The sequence below is a fragment of the Hyla sarda genome, chromosome 6 (genome assembly GCF_029499605.1).
Source record: "Hyla sarda isolate aHylSar1 chromosome 6, aHylSar1.hap1, whole genome shotgun sequence".
Lineage (NCBI taxonomy): Eukaryota > Metazoa > Chordata > Amphibia > Anura > Hylidae > Hyla > Hyla sarda.
Genome location: NC_079194.1, coordinates 166,393,706 through 166,421,683, shown reverse-complemented (window position 1 = coordinate 166,421,683; position 27,978 = coordinate 166,393,706). Strand labels below are relative to the sequence as shown.

Sequence of the window (27,978 nt, the reverse complement as noted above, 5' to 3'; positions counted from 1 at the left end):
ACGGTGAGTGTGTGCTGAATGGAGGTAATATACAATGTAGCAATAATATATGGACTACATAGCGTGAAGTGGTGAAGTTACCATTTGAAAACAAAAGGATATATGGGGGAGTGTAACATTGTATAGGATCCTTGACAGACTTGCGATCCTGATGGGTGGTAATTTATAATCATGTAGTACATCAGGATCGCAAGTCTGTCATGGATCCTATACAATGTTACAGTCCCCCATATATCCTTTCGTTTTCAAATGGTAACTTCACCACTTCACACTATGTAGTCCATATACAGGGTGGGCCATTTAAATGGATACACCTTAATAAAATGGGAATGGTTTGTGATATTAACTTCCTGTTTGTGGCACATTAGTATATGTGAGGGGGGGGGGGGGGGAAACTTTTCAAGATGGGTGGTGACCATGGCGGCCATTTTGAAGTCAGCCAACTTTTGTTTTTTCAATAGGAAGAGGGTCATGTGATACATCAAACTTATTGGGAATTTCACAAGAAAAACAGTGATGTGCTTGGTTTTAACGTAACTTTATTCTTTCATGAGTTATTTACAAGTTTCTGACCAGTTATAAAATGTGTTCAATGTGCTGCCCATTGTGTTGGATTGTCAATGCAACCCTCTTCTCCCACTCTTCACACACTGATAGCAACACCGCAGGAGAAATGCTAGCACAGGCTTCCAGTATCCGTAGTTTCAGGTGCTGCAGAATGGGCAAAACAAAAATTGGAACAGGACCCTCAGTTTACGCCGAAGATTTTGTTCAGTGATGAGGCAAACTTTTATGTGAATGGTGAAGTTAACAAACCAAACCACCGCTATTGGTCTGACACTATCCCACATTGGATAGATCCCTCCAAGACTGTTGGAACACAAAAATTGATGGTATGGTGTGGTATATGGGGTACAAAGATAGTGGGGCCATTCTTCATCAATGGAAACCTCAAGGCCACTGGATATGCGAAATTGCTACATGATGATGTGCTTCCCTCTTTATGCACTGAAGCCGGCACGTTCCCTGAGTTTTTCCAGCAAGATGGTGCACCACCACATTTATGGGTGTCAGGTCCGAGCATTCCTAGATGAACAGTTTCCTGGAAAATGGATTGGTCGTCATTGGCCAGTTGAATGGCCCCCAAGGTCTCCCGATCTGACCCCCTTAGACTTTTATCTTTGGGGTCATCTGAAGGCAATTGTCTATGCTGTGAAGATACGAAATGTGCAGCACCTGAAACTACGGATACTGGAAGCCTGTGCTAGCATTTCTCCTGCGGTGTTGCTATCAGTGTGTGAAGAGTGGGAGAAGAGGGTTGCATTGACAATCCAACACAATGGGCAGCACATTGAACACATTTTATAAGTGGTCAGAAACTTGTAAATAACTCATGAAAGAATAAAGTTACATTAAGACCAAGCACATCATTGTTTTTCTTGTGAAATTCCCAATAAGTTTGATGTATCACATGACCATCTTCCTGTTGAAAAAAACAAAAGTTGGATTCAAAATGGCCGACATGGTCACCACCCATCTTGAAAAGTTTCCCCCCTCACATATACTAATGTGCCACAAACAGGAAGTTAATATCACCAACCATTCCCATTTTATTAAGGTGTATCCACATAAATGGCCCCCCCTGTATATTGCTACATTGTATATTACCTCCATTCAGCACACACTCGCCGTGCCTCATCAGAGATCATAGATGCTTTAAATGAATAACATCAATACTATTCACCAAATTATCCTGAAAGAAAGTACTTACCTCACCAATTGCCTCCCTATGGCTATACAAACCCGTGCTGAATACACAGCATTTATTCAATAATCCGGCAATGCGGAGTACATCGCTGCTGCGCCGTACTCACCACCCGAAGTCTATGCTCCGATGAAAAACATCAGACCCACTGAACTGTCCCACTCCGAGAATAGACAATGGAGAACTGATTAGAAACCCACAGTGTGCAAAGATATTGCAGCCAACTACAAGAGTGGGTTCTCAAATAGAGACCTCCAGCGCTGCACAAAATACATAAAATAACACATTTGTCAGAGAATATTTTTTACTAGGCTCATGTTGTTGCTCTTTTAAATCACTATTACTTCATGCTCTTTTTCTGTTGTTTTTTGTGGAATCAATGTTTTGATGTTAACTGTGACCCGGAAGTGATTTAATGCCGGGAGGAGTATGTATATTTAAACCAGCGCAAATACGCCCCTGTAATACTCATTGTCTGAGGAAGAACCCGGCACAGGTGTGAAACCACTGTGTTGCATCCTATATATACCAATAAACGGCAATTTGTTTCAAATCATTTTGGCACACTGGTTTTTGGGAGCAGGTGCCATACAGGAAAAACTTCCTAATTTGTTTTCCTCTCTACTCCTAAATGAAATTTTAAATACTTTTGATGGGTGTAGTTTTTGAAATAAGGTGATTTATGAACAATTCTAGCTCACAGGGCCCTCAAGTCCACTTCTAAACTCAACTTGATAAATTTGGCGCACGGACGCCACTTTCCTCGCAACTTTTTTTTATTTAAAGTGAACAAAAAACAAGTTCACTTTTAATAAATGCCGCTCAATGTGTCACAAAAAACTTAAAGCGTCCTGAAGTTATTACAACATAAAGTGGGACATGTTAGATTCAGAAAATATGGGCCTTGCTCCTCAAGGCCAATATTTGCCCGGTCCTAAAGTGGTTAATGTAGAATGAAAAATGCACTGGTGAACAAACAAAAAACAAACAAAAAAAACACTTTATGATTTTTTTTTTTTTAAATAACAGTATATTATTACCATTATTAAGATTGAAAATTTTCAATCTAACACTTTGTGATCAGTGCTGGACAAGGCCCCCATCAATGTAAAACCTAACACACAAACAACTTCTCTGAGTTGTCTGGGTTTCCAGAGCTCAAATCCACAACATTTTATGTGGGAACATTAGTAAATATGTTAGGATTTTCTGAACCTGTCAGGGACGCGCCCCTTTTCGATGGATACACCCATTTTCATTTACACCCCACAGGTGTCTGACAGATTTTTGGAACAGTGGTCCGTGAAAATGAAAAATTGTCTTTCATTTGCACAGCCCACTGTTCCAAAGATCTGTCAAATGTCAGTGGGGTGTAAATATTCACTGCACCCCTTATTAAATTCTGTGAGGGGTGTAGTTTCCAAAATGGGGTCGTGTGTGTGTAGGGGGGTCCACTGTTCTGGCACCACTGGGGGCTTTGTAAACACACATGGCCTTCCACTTCTATTCCAACCAGATTCTCTCACCAAACGCTCAATGTACTCCTCCTCTTCTGAGCATTGTAGTTCGCCCGCAGAGCACTTTACATCCACATATGGGGTATTTCCATACTCAGAAGAACTGGGGTTACAAATTTTGGGAGGCCTTTTCTCCAATTACCCCTTGTGAAAATGAAATATTTGGGGTAACACCAGCATTTTAGTGAAAATCAAATTTTCATGTCCAACTTTAGCAGAAATTTGTCAAGCACTTGTGGGGTGTTAAGGCTCACTGTACGCCTTATGTTCCTTGAGGGGTGTAGTTTCCAAAATATTGTGCCAAGTGTGTGTTTTTTTTTATTTTTTTTGCTGTTCTGACACCATAGGGGCTTCCTAAATGCGACATGCCCCCCAAAAACAATTTCAAAAGCTTTCCAAAAGCAAAATGTGACTTCTTCTCTTCTGAGCATTGCAGTGCGCCCGCAGTGCACTTGACGTCCACACATGGGGTATTTCCATACTTAGAAGAGATGGGGTTACAAATTTTGGGGGGCATTTTCTCCTATAACCCCTTGTAAAAAATTTAAAATTTTGGGGAAAACCAGCATTTTAGTGAAAAAAAAAAATTCATTTACACATCCGACTTTAACGAAAAGTCGTCAAACACCTGTGGGGTGTTAAGGCTCAGCGGACCCCTTGTTACGTTCCTTGGGGGGTGTAGTTTCCAAAATAGTATGCCATGTGGGGGATTTTCTGCTGTTCTGGCACCATAGGGCTCCCTAAATGTGACATATCCCCCCCAAAAACCATTTCCAAAAAACTCACTCTCCAAAATTCCATTGTCGCTCCTTCCCTTTTGAGCCCTCTAGTGCACCCACAGAGCACTTGACATCCACATATGAGGTATTTCCTTACTCGAGAGAAATTGGGTTACAAATTTTGGGGAGCTTTTTCTCCTTTTACCCCTTGTAAAATTTCAAAAACTGGGTCTACAAGAACATGTGAGTGTAAAAAATGAAAATTTTGAATTTTCTCCTTCACTTTGCTGCTATTCCTGTGAAACATCTAAAGGGTTAACACACTTTCAGAATGTCATTTTTAATTCTTTGGGGGGTGCAGTTTTTATAATGGGGTCATTTATGGGGTATATCTAATAAAAAGACCCCTCAAATCCACTTAAAAACTGAACTGGTCCCTGAAAAATTCAGATTTTGAAAATTTTGAGAAAAATGGCTGCTGAACTTTGAAGCCCTCTGATGTCTTCCAAAAGTAAAAACATGTCAACTTCATGATGCAAATATAAAGTAGACATATTGCATATGTGAATCAATATATAATTTATTTGCAATATCCATTTTCCTTACAAGCAGAGAGTTTCAAAGTTAGAAAAATGCAAAATTTTCATGAAATTTTGGGATTTTTCACCAAGGAAGGATGCAAGTAACGATGAAAATTTACCACTATCATAAAGTAGAATATGTCACGAAAAAACAAAATCTGAATCAGAATAATCGGTAAAAGCATCCCAGAGTTATTAATGCATAAAGTGATAGTGGTCAGAATTGCAAAAAAGGGCTGAGTCCTTTAGGTGAAAAAGGGCTCAGTCCTTAAAGGGGTATTCCAGGAAAAAAACTTTTTTATATATATCAACTGGCTCCAGAAAGTTAAACAGATTTGTAAATTAGAAAAAGAGACAAAAATACCCAGACCTCAAGGATGGTAAACTATATGAATACAATTGAAGGAAACAAGAATTGTGCTTCAATTATAATAGGATATAGATTTTATTAAAAAATTAATATAAAATATTTTTTAATAAAATCTATATCCTATTAGAATTGAAGCACGATCCTTGTTTACTTCAATTGTATTCATATAGTTTACCTTCCATGAGGTCTCGGTATTTTTGTCTCTTTTCTAATATTTATTATTAGCACCATAGGTATAGGTGCATTACCCATTTGTCCTCGGTTGGTGAGATAATTGAGCTGCACATATTTCTTCTTTTTTTTTCCTAGAGATTTGTAAATTACTTCTATTAAAAAATCTTAATCCTTTCAGTACTTATGAGCTTCTGAAGTTAAGGTTGTTCTTTTCTGTCTAAATCCTCTCTGATGACACCTGTCTAAGGAAACGCCCAGTTTAGAAGAGGTTTGCTATGGGGATTTGCTTAAGATACTCCAGAATTTCATCCCTTAGAAAACCCTCAAACAATTTACAAACAACGGAGGTTAAACTAACATGTCTATAATTCCCGGGGTCACCTTTTGTCCCCTTTTTTAAATATTGGCACCACATTTGCCATGCACCAGTCCTGGGGAACAGTACCTGTTACTATGGAGTCCCTCAATATTAAAAATAGGGGTCTGTCTATTACACTACTTTAATTCCTTTAGAACAGGGGGTCGAATGCCATCTGGACCTGGTGATTTGTCTATTTAGATTTTTTTGTAGACGGCACTGTACTTCTTCCTGGGTTAGACAGGGGACCTGTACTGGGGAGTTTACCTTATCTCGCTGTATTTCATCTGGCATTTCATTTTCCTCTGTGAATACAGTGGAGAAGAATTTGTTTAATATATTTGCCTTTTCCTGATCTCCGTTTGTAATTTCTTCCTCATCATTTTTTAAAGGGTCCACACTTTCATTTTTGATCTTTTTGCTATTTATATAGTTAAAGGGGTACTCAAGCGCTAAGACATCTTATCCCTTATCCAAAGGATAGGGGATAAGATGCCTGACCGCGGGGGTCCCACCACTGGGGACCCCCCTGATCTTCCACGCCGCACCCCGCTAGAATCAGCCCCCGGAGCGTTCTCGCTCCGGGTCTGATTACTAGCGATCACAGGGACGGCACATAGTGACGTCACGGCTCCACCCCGTGTGACGTCACAGCTCCGCCCCCTCATTGCAAGCCTATGGAGGGGGCGTGATGTCACACGGGTGCGGAGCCATGACATCAGTATGCTCCGTCCCTGTGATCGCTAGTAATCAGACCCGGAGCGAGCACGCTCCGGGGGTTGATTTTAGCGGGGTGCGGCGTGGAAGATCACGGGGGTCCCCAGCGGCGGGCCCCCGCGGTCAGGCATCTTATCCCCTATCCTTTGGATAGGGGATAAGATGTCTTAGCGCCGGAGTACCCCTTTAACCCCTTAAGGACGCAGGACATAAATGTTCGTCCTGGTGAGGTGGTACTTAACGCACCAGGACGTACATTTACGTCCTGTGCATAACCGCGGGCATCGGAGCGATGCCCGTGTCATGCGCGGCTGATCCCGGCTGCTGATCGCAGCCAGGGACCCGCCGGCAATGGCCGACGCCCGCGATCTCGTGGGCGTCCGCCATTAACCCCTCAGGTGCCGGGATCAATACAGATCCCGGCATCTGCGGCAGTGCACGATTTGAATGAATGATCAGATCGCCCGCAGTGCTGCTGCGGGGATCCGATCATTCAGAACGCCGCACGGAGGTCCCCTCTCCTTCCTCCGTCCGGCTCCCGGCGTCTCCTGCTCTGGTCTGTGATCGAGCAGACCAGAGCAGAAGATGACCGATAATACTGATCTGTTCTATGTCCTATACATAGAACAGATCAGTATTAGCAATCATGGTATTGCTATGAATAGTCCCCTATGGGGACTATTCAAGTGTAAAAAAAAAAGTAAAAAAAAGTAAAAGTAAAAAAAAAGTGAAAAATCCCCTCCCCCAATAAAAAAGTAAAACGTCTGTTTTTTCCTATTTTACCCCCAAAAAGCGTAATTTTTTTTTTTATAGACATATTTGGTATCGCCACGTGCGTAAATGTCCGAACTATTAAAATAAAATTTTAATGATCCCGTACGGTGAACGGCGTGAACGAAAAAAAAAAAGTCCAAAATTCCTACTTTTTTAATACATTTTATTTAAAAAATTTTTTTATAAAAAATGTATTTAAAGTTTTTTATATGCAAATGTGGTATCAAAAAAAAGTACAGATCATGGCGCAAAAAATGAGCCCCCATACCGCCGCTTATACGGAAAAATAAAAAAGTTAGAGGTCATCAAAATAAAGGGATTATAAACGTACTAATTTGGTTAAAAAGTTTGTGATTTTTTTTTAAGCCCAACAATAATACAAAAGTATGTAATAATGGGTATCATTTTAATCTTATTGACCCTCAGAATAAAGAACACACGTCATTTTTACCATAAATTGTACGGCGTGAAAACGAAACCTTCCAAAATTAGCAAAATTGTGTTTTTCGTTTTAATTTCCCCACAAAAATTTAGTTTTTTGGTTGCACCATCCATTTTTTGATATGAGTTATGTCATTACAAAGGACAACTGGTCGCGCAAAAAACGAACCCTCATACTAGTCTGTGGATGAAAATATAAAAGAGTTATGATTTTTAGAAGGAGAGGAGGAAAAAATGAAAACGTAAAAATTAAATTGTCTGAGTCCTTAAGGCCAAAATGGGCTGAGTGCTTAAGGGGTTAAAGAACATTTTGGGATTAGTTTTACTCTCTTTGGCAATGAGTCTTTCTGTCTCTATTTTTGCGGTTTAGTTGGTGGAAATATATTCGAAAACCATAGACCTCATATATCAAAACTGTATTCAATACAAAGATTCTCATTGCTCTCTGACCAGTTGCCTTCAACACGTTTCTAAGTCTAATGTGAAATCTAAAGCAGTCTACTTGTCCCCATGACTTCACCTCTGATGGGTTAAACAGGTTTTCCAGCTTACAAAACCCATTTCATAAATCCTTAAGGGAATTGTGAGTTATTAGCTATAGGGGTCAGCGTTCAGGACTCTCATCTCTTCACCAGAGTCGAGGGCAGTTGCAAAGAGCATCTCTCGTTTTGAAGGACCTATCTTATCCTACATGGCAGAGACATCCAATGAATCTAAATGGGCACAATGTAATGTATTTCTCCTGTGGCAGCGCTGCAGGGACATTAAGCGCACGCTTCCATGTTTCCCCACTGAATGATCTCCTGCTGGGGGGGGGCGACACTTTAAGAGCAGCTTATAGACCCTTCTAAGTACTTTCCAATGGATTGTTCGGAAAAAAAATAATAATAATAATTTAGCGATGTTCACACACAATATTTTGGTCAGGATTTTGCTTAGTTTTTTTTATCCAAAAACAGGAGACACAAAAAGCTACAGTTTTTTTTGTTCATATTAGTTTTGGTTTAACTTCTGTTTTTTGTTAAAAGTAATGACCACAACTATTGGTTGATATAGTTATTGGCTAAAAACCTCACATTTTAATGGCACTTTTTGATGCAGTTTTCTAAACCAAACACGTGGATACAAAAGCGAGAAGATCTATTGTTATATTTGTTATTCTTTTCATTTTTATTAAATCCACTTGTGTCTTTGTAGCAAAAACTGCATTGAAAAATGAAAGAAGCTATCTGGTTTCAAGCGTCTCACCCTTAGCATCTGTATAGCCCCTTGAGATGTTCATCAAGATAGTATCTGAGATGTCAGGCCACATTCAAGAGAAGGATGTTCTTTTAGTCTATTTTTTTTTTTTTTTTTTTTATTGTTGGAAGGACAGAACAGACATTTGCAAGTGATATATGCTCAGGTAACCTCTGTCCTTTTCAAGCCTAGTTTGAATCCTCAATTCCAAGAAGTTGAGACTGACAGTTGTAATAGGCTGTACTGTAGCCTCATAACGGCTTTTTGCTGGAAGAAAAGATTGAGAGAGATCACAACTAAATATCTGAGCTTACCTCGTGTCCTTTTGTTTTCCTAAGTCTCCGTGCAGACAATGGAAATTTTTCAGCAGAAAAATCCATGACTTATCCACATCAGAGCATTTTCCCTCTGCCATGGATTCTGAATGCAAATGGAGCTAATCTGCGTTTAAGTAACTCTGTGTAATTTCCTTAACCAATCTATGTGTACGTGCATAAAAATATATATATTTTTTTTATTTCAAATCTGCCCAGTGGTTTCCCATTCAGGATAGATGCAGATTTTGTCAGGGAATGTGTTAAACAATTGTAAATCTGTTCATACTTACAATAACTGTTGGCTGAACATATGTTTGGCTGACTGTTATCTCTCGTGACCTTCCCATACATATGAATGTTTGATGTGGCCAAATGTTCATATTTCACCTTTCGGGAGAGGAGTAATAATTAGCAGTCATACAGATCTTGTGCTGGCTTTACCCTCCCAGAATCATGGGCTCAGGCATTGAAAATCCACACACCCAACCCTTTGCTCCACCAACAACAGGAAAAGCTCATGACTTATATGTTTTACTATTGCCTACGGTGGCATCTCTCGCCCTTAAAGGGGTACTCCGATGCTCAGCATTTGATACAGACTGTTCCGAATGCTCGAGCCGGCACCGGGAGCTCGTGACGTTGTAGCCCCGCCCCTGCAAGACGTCACACCCGCCACCTCAATGCAAGTCTATGGGAGGGGGCTTGACAGCGTCACTCCCCCTCCCATAGACTTGCATTTAGGGGGTGGGGCGTGACGTCATGAGGGGGCGGGGATATGATGTCACGAGCTTCCAGCTCCAGCGTTCGGAACAGTTTGTTCCAAACGCTGAGCAGCGGAGTACCCCTTTAAGCTTTTATGGTAGACAAGAAGTACACTGCATATTTTCTTTCTTTCTTTTTTAAAAATATATCATTATAAATCTTCAACTGATTAATGACTTTATACTGGTCAATAATGGACCCCTATGGAAACGTTCACTTTTGGGATTTTTTCTAGATTGTACATTAAACGTATTAGTAGAATGTCATATCCATGGGGCCTAAGCAGGCAAGCTCTCAATCTGAAGCTCTGGGAGGAATACACTTTTGGAAAGTTCCCTTCTTTAGTGGAGGATCTCCTCTTTCCCTTGCTGCCTTTGGCTCTGAAAAATAAAATTGCCAGTTTTATGACATTATTACATTATGCCATTTTTATCTTGAAAATAATTAATTGAAACACGAATCCTACTAAAAACTTCTGAGAAGTTTTCAGTTTTCTTTGGTGACCTTGACATCGGTAGACTTCACTCTGTGTTTCCTCTGTTTTATAGGTTAGCCCTGTTTGCACATCGAGAAGATGGTCCTGGGATCCCTGCAGATATAAAACTATTTGACATTTTCTCACAGCAGGTGGCCACAGTCATACAGGTGAGAAAACGCAACAGAAGCTATGTTATTTAAAGGGGTTGTCTTACCAATTTTAATATATTTATTATATAGTCTCGCAACAAGAGAACTCTGCACTGCTATGCTTACAATTGAAGCCAGTTGATACGAACTCCTAGATTAGACAGACTACACCGAACAACATAGAGATGGTGATCACTACTATAACTACATACAGTCCATATCAAAGGAATAATCAGGGCACTAACAAGCATTTTTTTTTCTTGCTCCAGTTTTCCTTTTATTCAATAGACAAATCATCAGTGCTTAAGGCACGAGATGGACAACATGCAGAAAAGGGATGTTTCCGTTGCTGTATGTTGTCCTCCTTGCACCTTAAAGGGGTACTCCGCCCCTAGACATCTTATCCCCTATCCAAAGGATAGGGGATAAGATGTCAGATCGCTTCTGTCCCGCTGCTGGGGAGCCCCGGGATCCCCGCTGCGGCACCGCGCTATCATTACTGCACAGAGCGAGTTCGCTCTGTGCCTAATGACGGGCGATACAGGGGACAGAGCAGCGTGACGTCATGGCTCCGCCCCTCGTGACATCACGGCCCGACCCCTTAATGCAAGTCTATGGCAGGTAGCGTGACGACCGCCATGCCCCCTCCCATAGACTTGTATTGAAAGGGGCGGGCCGTGACGTCACGAGGGGTAGAGCCGTGACGTAACGATGCTCCGGCCCCTGTATTGCCCGTCATTCTCGCTCTGTGCTGTAATGATAGCGCAGTGCCGCAGCGGGGATCCCGGGGCTTCCCAGCAGCAGGACCGCGGCGATCTGACATCTTATCCCCTATCTTTTGGATAGGGGATAAGATGTCTAGGGGCGGAGCCCCCTTTTAAGCACTGATGATTTTTCTACCAATTGAATAAAGGAACACAGAAGCAGGAAAAAACGCTGGTGAGTGCCCTGTTTATTCCTTTCTTCGCAAGGTTCGTGTTATTATATAGTGCTTAGTGAATCAACATTACCCAATACTTAACATTTTTGTAGATCATATGTCTGCTATATTATAAATGTTGTCATTGGTTACTTCCCACAGCGTACCTGAAAAGCCTAGGTTACGCATTCTCAGTTGGTTTCCTGTGCTTCACCTCTTTTCTGATGTCAGTTTGCCTGACGCAAGTTCTGAAGATTTCTTCCTTTTTTCCCACGCTGTCACTTCACTCTCCTGCTCTGACAGGTTCCCTTACCCTCTGTTCGACAGCCTGATGTTGTGCTACACAGACAAGTAGAGGAGGGGGCTGGCGTAGATTTTAGTTACAATTTACACCTTTTTTTCAGGTGTGAATTGTAATAAAATTTTTCACAACAAACTTTGCTCAAAGGAGAGAGGAAGGGTGCCACAATACGTAAACAATGAACTCCTAGGGGTTACTAATACCCTTGTATTTCCTCGATGCCAAAGTAGTAAAACTTACCTTTTAATAATGACTAAATAATAATTAAAACACAGTTCTTACCTGGTGGTTTGATACTTGTCATATGAGAAGTAGTATCTCTGTGTAATAGAACATATCGAATAGGTAGTTTAAGTAGGCACTGTCAGATTCAAAACTTTTTATATATTGTACATCTTGGCAAAACACATTTTCTTATGAAGTACTTTATATTAGAAAGGTTTAAAATTAATTTTTAAAGAAATCATGGCTTTGTCCAAGCTAAATCACAGACATGGACAAAGTCAAGTAAGTGAGGGTGGACTAGCACTCCTCTGTGCTCTCTCCTGTCCTATCAGACAGGAGAGCGCACAGAGGAGTGCTATCAGACAGGAGAGAGCTGAGAGGAGTCCTATCAGACAGGAGAGAGCTGAGAGGAGTCCTATCAGACAGGAGAGAGCTGAGAGGAGTCCTATCAGACAGGAGAGAGCTGAGAGGAGTCCTATCAGACAGGAGAGAGAGCACAGAGGAGTCCTATCAGACAGGAGAGAGAGCACAGAGGAGTGCTATCAGACAGGAGAGCGCACAGAGGAGTGCTATCAGACAGGAGAGAGCTGAGAGGAGTCCTATCAGACAGGAGAGAGCTGAGAGGAGTCCTATCAGACAGGAGAGAGCTGAGAGGAGTCCTATCAGACAGGAGAGAGAGCACAGAGGAGTCCTATCAGACAGGAGAGAGAGCACAGAGGAGTCCTATCAGACAGGAGAAAGCACAGAGGAGTCCTATCAGTCAGGAGAGAGCACAGAGGAGTCCTATCAGTCAGGAGAGAGCACAGAGGAGTCCTATCAGACAGGAGAGAGCACAGAGTCGTCCTATCAGACAGGAGAGAGCACAGAGGAGTGCTATCAGACAGGAGAGAGCACAGAGGAGTGCTATCAGACAGGAGAGAGCACAGAGGAGTGCTATCAGACAGGAGAGAGCACAGAGGAGTCCTATCAGACAGGAGAGAGAGCACAGAGGAGTCCTATCAGACAGGAGAGAGCACAGAGGAGTGCTATCAGACAGGAGAGAGCACAGAGTCGTCCTATCAGACAGGAGAGAGCACAGAGGAGTGTTAGCCCACCCTCACTTACTGGACTTTGTCCATGCCTGTGCTTCAGCTTGGACAAATACATGGTTTTATAAGCCATGATTTCTTTAAAAAGGAAATAACATTTTCTTATGCAGTATATTAGAAAGGTTAATGTTTTGCCAAGATGTACAACATATAAAAAGTTTTTGAATCTGACAGTGACCATTTAAAGATCACTGACGTCACAAACATAGCTGATAAAAGGGATCCATGTGTTTGACTGCTCAGTTCTGCCAGTACTCTTTCTGAGAAAGCCACAGTAGCAGTAGCCAAACATGTAGGAGGTGGTAGAGTACGAGTAGAGTTTGTGTATGTTAACATGCAGTTCTACTCTGGTATTCCTATTTAAAAGTGATAATGCGGTCTATAAGGACCAATGCGGTGCACAGAGCGTACGTACCAGCAATTCCTAAATATCAAGGTGTACAGTGCATTAAATCTTTGTTCAGAGTGTTAGTGCGGTATCTATGTATTGTTAGTATCTAGTGTTAGTATCTATTATTGTCAATTATTAAACTAAAACAAATTTTGCACATCCATAACTCCATGCTACCACTTGGCCAACACCATGCAAGGTGTCAACATTTTTGCGACCTTTTGCCATTTATGCCAAGGGAAGGGATGATGGATCCCCTCTCCTATTTGTGAATTAATATTTTTAGGCAACATGTGCAGATATGTATCTCCCCTGTACAAATTAGGCATGGAATCTATTAGGTGCTGGATTATCAGATATACTGGATTTTTGGCAAAATAGCATATAAAATAATATATTTACAATGCTAGATAACCGCAAGGCTAAAATAAGATGCGGATGCAGATGTATGCCGCTCTTAATGTCACTCAATCTGAGATTCTTTTTCTTCAGTCCTATAATCTTACATTCAAGATTACAATGCCTTTCTCTGCTAGAAGCCAAATGATCAGCCTTTCTGGATTATCGGAATTCAGATTCTAGGAATGATACAATAAATGTTAATTATAAAATTCCTTTAATCCAACTGCATATAATTTAGAAAGTCTTATAATCCTACCCTACTGTCCAACAATATTACATGTATTTTCATAAAATAGACGCAGAAGACTGAGCTGTGTAGGACAATATAGGAACTGCAATTCTACCATATGTATCTACCTTACTATGAGCATCTGATAAACTGGCACCTATAATAAATGTTACTGAGACACATACATAGATGGTAACTATATCCTAATCCTGATTCTTGCTCTCCGCACCCATCTCCTTATGCCCTCAGTCAAGGCAGGATATGCCCTCAGAAGACGTTGTGTCCTTGCAAGTGTCTCTTATTAACTTGGCGATGAAGTGCTATCCTGATCGGGTGGATTATGTTGATAAGGTGTTGGAGACAACTGTGGAGATCTTCAACAAGCTCAACCTGGAACAGTAAGTACATAAGAATAATAGACCTCAATTTCAGTCGACTTGGCGACCTTGGGACTTGTGGGAAGAGGGACCAGATGAGATCTAGATAGATTTCATATCTCTCTCAAACCTGACCGTGCGGGTCTGAATATCTCCTTTATTTATTTATTTCCTTTTTCCATTCTTGTTTTGTTCTCTTTTCTTGTCTTACTCTTCTTCTTATTCTGTTCTTTATTTCTACATATCTTCTTTACAAATTCTAATGGCATATCACGTTCTACACTGATTTGTGTACATCATGGGGATTCTTTCCTTTTGTTTCCTTCTGGGTAACATCCCCAAAACAGTTATGATCTAACCTATGATAATCTGTAGAGATCTTATACATATTAGTCATATGAAACTTGAAACTCAGAAAAGCCTATTTTTCTAATCTTACACCTCTTGTGGACTGTGCTACTAGATGCTTATAATGTATTATTATCATTACACTGGATATATGTTTCTAACATGTGTTCTCTTTTTCCCCTTTATATATTGTACTTTTATTGTATTTAATCTATTGTTAAAAGATGTAAAAACTTCTTTAAAATAAACAGTTATAAAAAAAAGGAAAAAAAAATAAAAAGAATAGACCATCAATGTGAGCTTGTTATAGGACTTCAGAAACTATAAAATGTATTCTCCATAGCCGCCATTGCTGCCTATTCAGTTGTACTGTATGATCTCAGTTCTCTCATTATAAATTGTACTAAGTCTTGATAGGACAGTAGGATCCTCACACACTGACAAAGATGTGATCCGAACACTTAAAGGGGCTATTTAAGACATAATCATGATATCACTGTTGGGAAATAGGGGCAACTCTAAGTACCGTATTTATCGGGGTATACCACGCACCGGCCTATAACGCGCACCCTCATTTTACCAAGGATATTTGGGTAAATAAAGTTTTTTACCCAAATATCCTTGGTAAAATGAGGGTGCGTGTGTGTGCATGTGTATACCCCGATACACTGTTTCTGACCCTGCAGAAGCCCCCAGGAAAGGCAGGGGGAGAGAGGCCGTCACTGCCGGCTTCTCTCCCCCTGCCTTTCCTGGGGTCTAGAGCGCTGCTGCCGGCCCTTCTCTCCCCCTGGCTATCTGCGCCGCTGCCCGTTCTCTCCCCCTGACTATCGGTGCTGGCACCGATAGCCAGGGGGAGAGAAGCGGCGCCGGCAATGGGGCAGCGGCGCCGATAGCCAGGGGGAGACGAGGGGCAGCGGCACCCATTGCCGGCGCCGCTGCCCCGTTGCCTCCCCCATCCCCGGTTGTATAATTATCTGTTGCCGGGGTCGGGTCCGCGCTGCTTCAGGCCTCCGGTGTGCGTCCCATGCATCGTTGCTATGCACTGCACGGCGCGTGGCGCAATGACGAGTGACGTCATTGCGTCTCGCAGCGCATAGCAAAGACGCAGGGGACACACACCGGAGGCCTGAAGCAGCGCGGACCTGACCCCGGCAACAGATAATTATACAACCGGGGATGGGGGAGGCAACGGGGCAGCGGCGCCGGCAATGGGTGCCGCTGCCCCTTCTCTCCCCCTTTCTGTTGGCGCCGCTGCCCCATTGCCGGCACCGCTTCTCTCCCCCTGGCTATCGGCACCGGCAACGATTTTGTCTCCGGTTTAAAAACCGTACTGCAACCGCATACGTTTTTTTTTTTTTTTTAACATGGACGTCAATGGGAAACGCACATGTATACGGTTCCATACGGGAAAAGTATACGTTTTTACTTTGCACATGCGCATTTGAATTCTAAAGTCCCCACCCAAGACCCCTCCCATTAAAAATGGACAACATTTTCAAAAACGTATGGGTTTTTTTTCTAGAAAAACTGACGGAACTGTATGCACTTTTAAAAACAGTATACTGTTTAAAAACGCATACGGTTTATTTTTTTCCATACTGTTCCATCCGTTTTTTTGCCATACGGTTTTCTTTAGAAATACGGATTGAAAACAGTATGGCAAAAATGTGATGCGAACCCAGCCTAAGGCTGGGTTCACACTACGTTTTCTCCCATACGGGAGCGCATACGGCAGGGGGGAGCTAAAACCTTGCGCTCCCGTATGTGACCGTATGCGCTCCCGTATGTCATTCATTTCAATGAGCCGACCGGAGTGAAACGTTCGGTCCGGTCGGCTCATTTTTGCGCCGTATGCGCTTTTACAACCGGACCTAAAACCGTGGTTGACCACAGTTTTAGGTCCGGTAGTAAAAGCGCATACGGCGCAAAAATGAGCCGACCGGACCGAACGTTTCACTCCGGTCGGCTCATTGAAATGAATGACATACGGGAGCGCATACGGTCACATATGGAAGCGCGAGGTTTTAGCTCCCCCCTGCCGTATGCGCTCCCGTATGGGACAAAACGTAGTGTGAACCCAGCCTAAGCAAGATCAAGGTCAGGGCAGCACCTGTACTTAGACCAGTATTTCCCAACAAGGGTGCCTCCAGCTGTTGCAAAACTACAACTCCCAGACTGCCCGGACAGCCTTTGGCTGTCCGGGCAGTCTGGGAGTTGTAGTTTTGCAACAGCTGGAGGCACTCTGGGATACACTGACTGACAAATATGTTCCTGTTCACTGACAGCAAGCAGACATCCTATAAAAGTTGCATAAAGTAAATGAAATCCTTGAAGCCCCAAGCCATTCCAGTTTGTGACCTATTTTCTCAACCTCATTCTGTGCTGTTTGTGCAGGCAGCATCGCGCATTATGTACGCTGTCACTAGTCACTTATTAGGTTGACTCTCACCTCCGTCATCTGTGTCTCATCCAGACTGGCACCCCTGTTGACCCCTCTTCATGCCACAAACAAGTGCATAAATAGCTGGTACATTTAGTTCCATCTGCCTCAGCGGCTGTTAGTGAAGGCCACACTAATCCAGGGGTTATAGTTTTGTTTTGTTTTTTTTTGCTTTTGTTTTTTTTGTCCTTATTTGTGAATGTTTTTCTCGGCACAGAACTCATTTTGTAATTTTGCTTTAATGACTGAAGAGGGCAAAAGAAATTGTTGCTTAGGAAACCATTTTGTAGCAAGCCTGCCCTCTGCCTCTGTATGTGGGGCCGCTCTCAAAGGGAAAGAAGTCACTGTACCCTGTGTGTACATCAGTTGCTTCTCTAGGAGTATTGATTGTGTGGCATTTCTTAAACAGGAAAAAATATTGGTCTAAGGCAGTGGAAGGGTCAGTGTCCCCAAGTTTTAAACTTTATTTTGTGTCGCAGGGTTGAGTCTGTCATTTGCTGCACTCCTTTATCTCTGGTTCTTACATAGGACTGCAGATAAAACTACTGTACTTTCTTCTATCCACCGACAAACAATGCAGCGATAGATAAAAATCTCCGTTCTTTTTCCTTTAAACCAGAGGGTACAATGGTGCCTTAACACGTTGCCAAAATTGTACCTTTCAGCATTGCCACAAGCAGCGCCGTCTCGAAGGAACTGACCAGACTTCTGAAGATCCCAGTAGATACTTACAACAACATCCTGACTGTTCTGAAACTCAAACATTTCTATCCACTCTTTGAATACTTTGACTACGAGTCCAGAAAGAGTATGAGCTGCTATGTGCTGAGCAGTGCCTTGGAGTACAACACTGAGGTTGGATCTCAAGAACAGGTAAATTTAGACCAGCGACATTCCTCCTAGGTCATCCACATGTCTGTACGAAGTGGCCTCGTTCACACCCTGAATTACTATTGTTTGGTTTTATTGATAGGTGGATGCCATCATGAACTTAGTATCCACGCTCATCCAGGACCAGCCAGACCAGCCAGCAGAAGACCCTGATCCTGAAGACTTTGCTGATGAGCAGGGGCTTGTAGGAAGGTTCATTCACCTTTTGAGGTCAGACGACCCTGATCAGCAGTACCTGGTAAGGACCATTAGCCTATATGTAGCCATTGTAACGACACAATACTAAATCGTTATAGAATACTTATTTCCAAATGCTGTTTCCAGCTCAGCCAATATGTATAACCTGACCTGTCCTGCTGCCCTTGTTGTCTACCTGAACTTTTATGATTCGTCCACTGAGGGCCCTTTTTATTGATGAATAAGACCAAAGGAGATCTTGACTACTCCCTTTTATACTGTGAGACACCCTTTCAGCTGATAAGTGGGTTTTGCTGGTTTAAAGGGGTACTCCGTTCTGAACGTTTGGAGCAGGCGGCGGGAGGGGGGATTGTGAAGTCACGGCAACGCCCCTCACGAAGTCACGCCACGCCCTCTCAATGCAAGTCTATGGGAAGGGACATGGCAGCTGCACACCCCCTCCAATAGACTTGCATTGAGGGGACGTGGTGTGATGTCACGAGGGGCGTGGTCATGATTTCACGACCACTGCCGCCCGCACCCAGCATTCTAAATGAACGCCGGGTGCTGCACAGAGATCGCGAGGATACCAGCAGCGGGACCCCCGCAATCAGACATCTTATCCCCTATCATTTGGATAGGGGATAAGATTTCTAGGAGTAGAGTACCCCTTTATGTCCCCACCTGGATGAGCTGCTTAATGTAATTAAACTTTTTTTTATATATCAACTGGCTCTGGAAAGTTAAACATTTGTAAATTACTTCTATTAAAAAATCTTAATCCTTCCATTAGTTATTAGCTTCTGAAGTTGAGTTGTTGTTTTCTGTCTAACTGCTCTTTGATGAATCACGTCCCGGGAGCTGTGCAGTTCCTATGGGGATATTCTCCCATCATGCACAGCTCCCGGGACGTGACATCATCATTGAGCAGTTAGACAGAAAACTTCAGAAGCTAATAACTATTGGAAGGATTAAGATTTTTTAATAGAAGTAATTTACAAATCTGTTTAACTTTCCGGAGCCAGTTGATATATATATAAAAAAAAAGTTTTTGCCTGGAATACCCCTTTAATGCTTGTAAAGGTGAGCACAAAGCCCCCTCTGTGCGGAGTCACCCGCTAATTTGTAGGGAGACCTGGCAGTATAAAGTGTTCAGTTTTTCTGCATCACTATTGTGTAAATGTATTGATGGTGCTGTGATGGATGGGTGCTCAAACCAATGCTTTTACTGTGCAGCATCCAATATAACCACATTTGCTACATATTTGAGCATTATCACTCATGTTACCAAGGAAGGAGTGAAGTATCACTGAATATTGAGGCAGAATTTAGGACCCTGGATGATAGCCTCTACAATAGTAATTGTGGCGGTTTCGGTTGAGGAGGGTGAAATATGGGCTTATATTTCTGGAGATGTTATCATGACCGACTGCAGTTATTGGAGCTTTTAGTCTTACCCAGCAGATGGCTGCAGATTGTTCCAGCTCTGACTATTACATTTCATATGAATAATTGCTTTTATTGTGTGTAATTCATAGGACCATTGTGCTCAAACTACCTTTTGAGGCATCCAAAGTTATAATTCTCCATCCTATCAATCCTGTTTTAATATTTGTTTTATCATTTTATGGAATCCCAGCAGATGTCTAGGCAGGAGTCAGCACAGCCTACTGCCCCAGTGCCATGCTGCTGGTGACACAACTGAATGTTGTGTATAGTAGTATAACAAAAGGTTACGTGCCCCTTCCTATGCATGTATCATTTAAACAGCCAAGTCATTGCTCTGTAATCCTGCCTGAGAACTAGGAGTCATCAGTGCTGACCCATACATTGTAGTGGCTGAAAATGCTGAGACCCCTGACGATCTCTAGATATATTCAGTTGGTGTTCCCTTAAAGGAAAACGGTCACCCTGATCACCCACACTAAACTCAATACACAAGCTTATAGTGTGGGTGACTACGAGTGCAAAGAGGGGTCACTTACCAAATTCCATCCAGTGGCTCCTGTGATACTGCCCATTCTCATTCTCAGTTCGGTTGCCTGTGCGCAGGAGGTGGGGCCAAGATTGCTGTCCGCCCCCTTCTTCTTTCTGCCTCCTGAAACAATCTTCCTCTATTAGTATATTTAAATTCTGCGTTGCGCTCTGAGTCAGGAACGCAGGCACAGTTAGTTTTTAGACAGCTCTTATGTCCTAGTGATGAGAGCTCTTCTTGCCAGAGCGCAGCGCTCACGTGACATGCGGCTCAAGTCACTAGGACATGGGAGCTTTTTTGTAAACTAACTGCGCTTGCGCTCCTGCCTCAGAGCGCAATGCAAAATTTGAATATACAAATAGAGGCAGATTGTTCCAGGAGGCCGGGAGAAGCCATCGGGGCCCCACCTCCTGCGTGCAGGTAACCAAACTGAGAACGGGACTTTTGTTGGGCAATATCACAGGAGCCACTAGATGGAATTTGGTAAGTGACCCCTCTTTGCAATCCTGGTCACCCACACTATAACCCTGTTTATTGGGTTTAGTGTAGGTGATCAGAGTGACAGTTTTCCTTTAACTCATTGCAGGAGACTGTCTCTATTATAGTCTATAGACCCAGTCTCCTGCAGTAAGTCCAATCAAGCTCCAATTTGGATAGTGAAATGTGCTGCTGTGCACTTAAGTTGGCTATATCTAAAGAGTCTTTGCATTATCAATGACTACATTCTATTTGTCAGCACTGAATAGTTATAAGTCACCAAAATACGATGTAGGGAGGGTTCAACACCATCAAATGAGTCACATATTTAAAGGGGTACTCCGGTGCTTACACATCTTGATCGTGGGAGTCCCGCCACTGGGGACTATCACACCCCCTCCCGTAGGCTTGCATTGAGGGGCGGAGCGTGACGTCACACGCCGCCGTCCCTGCGGTCGACCGTAATCAGACCCGGAGCGAACACTCTCCGGGGACTGATTACAAACTGGGTGCCGTGTGCAAGATCATGGGCGTCCCCAGCTGCGGGACTCCCGCGATCAGGCATCTGATAAGATGTGTAAGCACCGGAGTACCCCTTTTAAAGCATAAATATTAATCAATGAATAGGAGTGCCATAAAGCATAACATTTATTCTAATTATTAAAATGACACTACGATACATATAAATGCCACTTATTATTTACCTTTTCCAGAATAACAAGTTTTATGTTTCGTGTTGTGCCAAAGTATGCCAGTTGGGTAGCTCATGCACATTATTGGTCATTAATGCCATTAAACATAGTATTGAAAGCAATAGATTATTCAGAAAACGTAAATAACATAGTTTTACTGTGTGGTTTACAGGTATTGTGGTGTAATTTTAATAATAAAATTTTATGGCACACATTTTCCTTGGTTAGGTCACAAATAGAATTACAAGGCATTGGCTTAGCTGTTGAAAATAATACATACAGTAGTGCAAAAATGTATTTAGTCAGCCACCAATTGTGCAAGTTCTCCCACCTAAAAAGAGGAGAGGCCTGTAATTTTCATCATGGGTATACCTCAACTATGAGAGACATAATGAGAAAAAAAATCCATAAAATCACATTGTCGGATTTGTAAAGAATTTATTTGAAAATTATGGTGGAAAATAAGTATTTGGTCAATAACAAAAGTTCATCTCAATACTTTGTTACATACCCTTTGTTGGCAATGACAGAGGTCAGACGTTGTAAGTCTTCACAAGGTTTTCACACACTGTTGCTGGTATTTTGGCCCATTCTTCCATGCAGATCTCCTAGAGCAGTGATGTTTTGGGTCTGTCGCTGGGCAACACAGACTTTCAACTCCCTCCAAAGGTCTTTTATGGGGTGAGAGATCTGGAGACTGGCTAGGCCACTCCAGGACCTTGAAATGCTTCTTAAGAAGGCAATTCATTTCCCTGGGTGGTGTGTTTGCTATCATTGTCATGCTGAAAGACCCAGCCACGTTTCATCTTCAATGCTCTTGCTGATGGAAGGAGGTTTTCACTCAAAATCTCATGATACATGGCCCCATTCATTCTTCCCTTTACGTCTATCAGTCGTCCTGGTTCCTTTACAGAAAAACAGCCCCAAAGCATGGTTGCTGCTGCAACCTTCTTTTTTGTATACTTCGTATTTGCCACAGCAGCGTGCACCCGTGTATTAGGTAGTTGTGCTGGCTATTTTTCTTTTTGTTTTGCTGTGCAAGTTAGGGGAAGTGGCACCCTCTGTACCTATTCACAGGAGGTTTTTTAAATTGATAGTGGATCCTACATGTCACTCAGTCAGAGGCTATATGCCCAGCAGAGGTGAGTGGAATAAGTATTAGGGTCCCATCCAAAATGAGGCCACCTCCGCGTGGTGGATGGGGACACGTTTTGATCAAAAAGTGTGCTAAGAGCCTCAATTTTTTGACCAAGAGTGCTGCTGCAACCTTCTCTTTTGTATACGTAGTATTTGCCACAGCAGCATGCACCCCTGTATTATGTAGCTGTGCTATTTTTATTTTTGTTTTTGCAGCCCTAAAGCATGATGTTTCCACCCCCATGCTTCACAGTAGGTATGATGTTCTTTGGATGCAACTCAGCATTCTTTCTCCTCCAAACACGAGATGAGTTTTTAACAAAAAGTTCTACTTTGGTTTCATCTGACCATATGACATTCTCCCAATCCTCTTCTGGATCATCCAAATGCTCTCTAGCAAACTTCAGATGGGCCCGACATGTACTGACTTAAGCAGGGGGACACGTCTGACACGGCATGATTTAGGTCCCTGGTGGCGTAGTGTGTTACTGATGGTAGCCTTTATTAATTTGGTCCCAGCTCTCTGCAGGTCATTCACTAGGTCCTCCCATGTGGTTCTGGGATTTTTGCTCACTGTTCTTGTGATCATTTTGACACCACGGGGTGAGATCTTGTGTGGAGCCCCAGATCGAAGGAGATTATCAGTGGTCTTGTATGTCTTCTGTTTTCTAATAATTGCTCCCACAGTTGATTTCTTCACACCAAGCTGCTTGCCTATTGCAGATTGTCTTCCCAGCCTTGTGCCGGTCTACAATTTTGTTTCTGGTGTCCTTCAACAGCTCTTTTGTCTTGGCCATAGTGGAGTTTGGAGTGTGACTGTTTGAGGTTGTGGACAGGTGTCTTTTATACTGATAACAAGTTCAAACAGGTGCCATTTATACAGGTAACGAGTGGAGGACAGAGGAGACTCTTGAAGAAGTTGTTATAGGTCTGTGAGAGCCAGAAATCTTGCTTGTTTGTAGGTGACCAAATATTTATTTTCCACCATAATTTACAAATAAATTCTTTAAAAATCAGACAATGTGATTTTATGAATTTTTTTTCTCATTATGTCTCTCATAGTTGTGGTATACATGTGATGAAAATTACAGGCCTCTCATCTTTTTAAGTGGGAGAACCTGCACAATTGGTGAAGGACAAAATACTTTTTTGCCCCACTGTACATAGGAAGTGGCATTTAACCTTTTCCTGTGATACCATACACAACAATCAGTGGGGACAGTAAGGCCTTCCTCCCACAAGTATATGTGTTGCAGCTCAGTTTTAGGCATTTTCCTTTTTGGGCAGGACCTATAGCACTGTTCATCCTAATCCCCCTGGTTTACAAAGTGAATTCTAGTAATGGACTGAATCAACTCTAAATAACTATACAGCTAAATATGTACCAAAGGGGAACAAATATAAACGATTAAAACTAAATCCTGCATGGCTGACAAATGAGGTTAAAAGAGCAATAAACAACAAAAAAATAGCCTTCACAAAATACAAATCTGATGGGTCAGCTATAACATTTAAACAGTACAAGGAGCTTAATAAAATCTGTAAAAATGTAATAAAAACAGCAAAAATTCAAAATGAGAGACAGGTGGCCGAAGAAAGCAAAACTAATCCTAAATATTTTTTTAGATATATAAATACAAAAAAACCAAGGACAGAGCATGTAGGACCCCTTAATAATGATAATGGGGAGGTTGTCACGGGCGATCAAGAGAAGGCGGAGCTACTGAATGGGTTCTTTAGTTCTGTATATACTATGGAAGAAGGAGCTGACATTGGTCAGGTCAGTGCTGGTAACACATCATATAATGTATTGAACTGGCTTAATGTAGAGATGGTACAAGGTAAGTTAAGTAAAGTAAATGTAAGCAAATCTCCAGGGCCGGATGGACTACACCCAAGAGTTCTTAGAGAGGTAAGTTCAGTAATATCTGTACCCTTGTTCATGATATTTAGAGATTCTCTGGTGTCTGGTATTGTGCCAAGGGACTGGCGCAAGGCTAATGTGGTACCAATCTTCAAGAAGGGCTCTAGGTCTTCGCCAGGCAATTATAGACCGGTAAGTCTAACGTGCATTGTGGGTAAATTGTTTGAAGGACTTATAAGGGATTACATACAGGAATACATAGGGGATAATAGTATTATAAGTGATAACCAGCATGGGTTTACTAAGGATAGAAGTTGTCAAACCAATCTAATTTGCTTTTATGAAGAGGTGAGTAGAAGCCTTGACAGAGGAATGGCTGTGGATATAGTGTTTCTGGATTTTGCCAAAGCGTTTGATACTGTCCCTCACAGACATCTGACAGGTAAGTTAAGGTCCTTGGGCTTGGAAACTTTAGTTTGTAACTGGATTGAACACTGGTTAATGGATCGTACCCAGAGAGTGGTGGTAAATGATTCGTACTCTGATTGGTCCCCGGTTATTAGTGGTGTACCCCAAGGTTCAGTACTGGGCCCGCTGCTGTTTAATTTATTTATCAATGATATAGAGGATGGTATTAACAGCTCTGTTTCTATCTTTGCAGATGACACCAAGCTTTGTAGCACGGTACAGTCTATAGAGGATGTGCATAAGTTACAAGATGACTTGGATAGACTAAGTGTCTGGGCATCCACTTGGCAAATGAGGTTCAATGTGGATAAATGTAAAGTTATGCATCTGGGTACTAATAACCTGCATGCGTCGTATGTCTTAGGGGGGATTAAACTGTCAGAGTCACTGGTAGAGAAGGATCTGGGTGTACTTGTAGATCACAGACTACAGAATAGCATGCAATGTCAGGATATTGTCATGTATAAAAAGAGGCATGGACTCGAGGGGCAGGGACATAATACTCCCCCTTTATAAAGCATTGGTACGGCGTCACCTGGAATATGCTGTTCAGTTTTGGTCGCCTGTTCATAAAAGGGACACTGCGGAGTTGGAAAGGGTGCAGAGACGCGCGACTAAACTAATATGGGGCATGGAACATCTTAGCTATGAGGAGCGATTAAAGGAGTTACAATTGTTTAGTCTTGAGAAGAGACGTTTAAGGGGGGATATGATAAACGTATATAAGTATATAAATGGCCCATACAAAAAATATGGAGAAAAACTGTTCCAGGTTAAACCCCCCCAAAGGACGAGGGGGCACTCCCTCCGTCTGGAGAAGAAAAGGTTTAGTCTAAAGGGGCGGCACGCCTTCTTTACCGTGAGGACTGTGAATTTATGGAACGGTCTACCTCAGGAACTGGTCACAGCAGGAACAATTAACAGCTTTAAAGCAGGGTTAGATACATTCCTGGAACAAAATAACATTAATGCTTATGCAGAATTATAAAACTACATCCCTTTCCCTTATCCCCTTACATCCTTCCCTTCAATCCCCTGGTTGGACTTGATGGACGTATGTCTTTTTTCAACCATACTAACTATGTAACTATGTAACTATGAATACAATACAATAGAGCTGGAGCAGGAAAAATTTTGAGCAATAACAGAAACGTGAATATTAACCCCCATGGGCAGAGAAGTAGTGACCGTAACTAGTTGTCACCCAGATTCTGTTATTTAGTGGTCTACACACTATGGCTATGTTCATATGCTGGAATGTCCACACAGAGAATCTGTGGGGTGTCTGCATAACATGCCAATGCTAGCACCGCACAGGAATGTGCCGTCTCATAGGCAGCTATGCATTCCATGGGGACTCCGCACAAAGAATGAACATGTTCATTCTATGTACGGACTCAGAAAATGGAATTTCCGTGACGGAAATATCTGGCACGGAAATTCTGCCATGTGCACAGAGCAGCAAAATCCTGTTGAATTCAACGGAACTCTGCTGCAGCTGAATTTCTGTGCTGAATTGCAATGCGGAATCTGGCACGAAAATTCTGACGTGTGAACATGCCCTATCCGTTGTGAATTTTCTGCTATCATGTCTGCAGACTGCCATTCTGGTGGGTGCTGTAATGTTGCAGTTGCTATAGAGCTATAGGCTACAGAAAGTACAATTCCCAGCATGTATTCTTGTCCACCATGTGAATGTCTTCATGCCTACACACTCCTAGGGCTCGTAAATGGTTGTAGTTACATAAAGCTGGAGAGAAGCTATGAGCCCCAGCATGTACTGATGTCTTCAGGCAGCGGGGGTTTGTTCAGAGTTGTACCTTCTCATGCACTGGAAGCCCAATGGGTGCAAAAAACTACTGGCCCTGAAATACATGGCTGGTATTATCTCAACCACAGGCTGCTAACACTGCTATGCCTGGCATGTATGGATGGCTTCAAGCTGTCAGGACTTTGGCAATGTTGTGCTTTTTCAACTACCGTATTTTTCGCCCTATAGGACGCACCCGCGTATAGGTGCAAAATCTAAAAAAATTAAGATTCTGAACCCAACAGTGGTCTTGAACCTGCGGACCTCCAGATGTTGCAAAACTACAACTCCCAGCATGTCCGGACAGCCGTTGGCTGTCCGGGCATGCTGGGAGTTGTAGTTTTGCAACATCTGGAGGTCCGCAGGTTGAAGATCACTGGTATAGGAGGTAATACTCACGCGTCCCCGCCGCTCCGGACCCGTCACCGCTGCCCTGGATGTCGCTCCGTCGCAGTCGCCGCGTCCCCGTGGTGTCCCCGACTCTCCGGACGTCTTCTTCCCTGGGATCCACGCTCTCCGCCGCCATCATCACGTCGCTACGCACGCCGCTCCTATTGGATGACTGGACGGCATGCGCAACCGCCAAGCAGGGGATCCCAGCACGGAGCAGAAACCGAGGGGGCAGGTAATGTCCTGTAAGCTGTTTGGGACCGCCATGATTTCACCGCGGCGGTCCCGAACAGCCCGACTGAGCAGCTGGATTCGTGACACTTTCCCTTCAGACGCGGCGTTCAGCTTTGATCACCGTGTCTGAAGGGTTAATACAGGGCATCACCGCGATCGGTGATGTCCTGTATTAGCCGCGGGTCCTGGCCGTTGATGGCCGCAGGGACCGCCGCGATAGGCGTGTATTCGCCGTAAAGACGCACCAACTTCCCCCCCCCCCCCAGTTTGGGGAAGAAAAAGTGCGTCTTATACGGCGAAAAATACGGTACGTGTGAGCTATAGGCTACAGACCATTGCTCAGGAGCATTCTCCTGTTTAACTCTGTGTCTTGTATTCAGTTTTCTTCACTGATCAGCTTGTTAAATGAAAAGTGAGAGAAGCCGCTTAAGGGGAAGGGACTGAGCCCTTCGATCCTCTCTGTACTGTAAGTGAGGTTATTGTCACTACGCTCGTCTTGCAGGGGAAGGTACTGATTGTCACCTCCTGCTCTAAGACTTGTTATTTTTTTGATGGTGGTTTTAGCGGTCACCACTGGCGCTGCTGACAGCTCTTCATTGTCATGAAAAGAAGCAATTTCCCCAAGGTGTCCTTTGTGTACCGAACAAATGACCAGATGTAATTCACAGCTCATTTTGCCTAGTCCAGCCGGGTGAGGAGAGACTCCGGCACTGGGTGAGAATCTAAATCAGAGCGGCTTATTATAGACTGGAAGAAGTGATCAGCGGGTATTCACCATTGTC

General features: G+C 42.8%; 1 protein-coding gene across 3 annotated transcripts in view; it reads left to right on the top strand.

Annotated features, from left to right (window-relative positions):
* The window catches only part of VPS35 (VPS35 retromer complex component), a 109,288-nt gene that overhangs the window by 58,755 nt on the left and 22,555 nt on the right, over nt 1-27,978 (top strand). For all 3 annotated transcript variants that reach the window (XM_056525702.1, XM_056525703.1, XM_056525704.1), the window contains exons 9-12: nt 10,283-10,379; nt 14,166-14,314; nt 17,747-17,954; nt 18,055-18,210. In XM_056525702.1, coding sequence (XP_056381677.1) covers nt 10,283-10,379; nt 14,166-14,314; nt 17,747-17,954; nt 18,055-18,210 — 610 coding nt within the window. The remainder of the gene's footprint in view (nt 1-10,282; nt 10,380-14,165; nt 14,315-17,746; nt 17,955-18,054; nt 18,211-27,978) is intronic.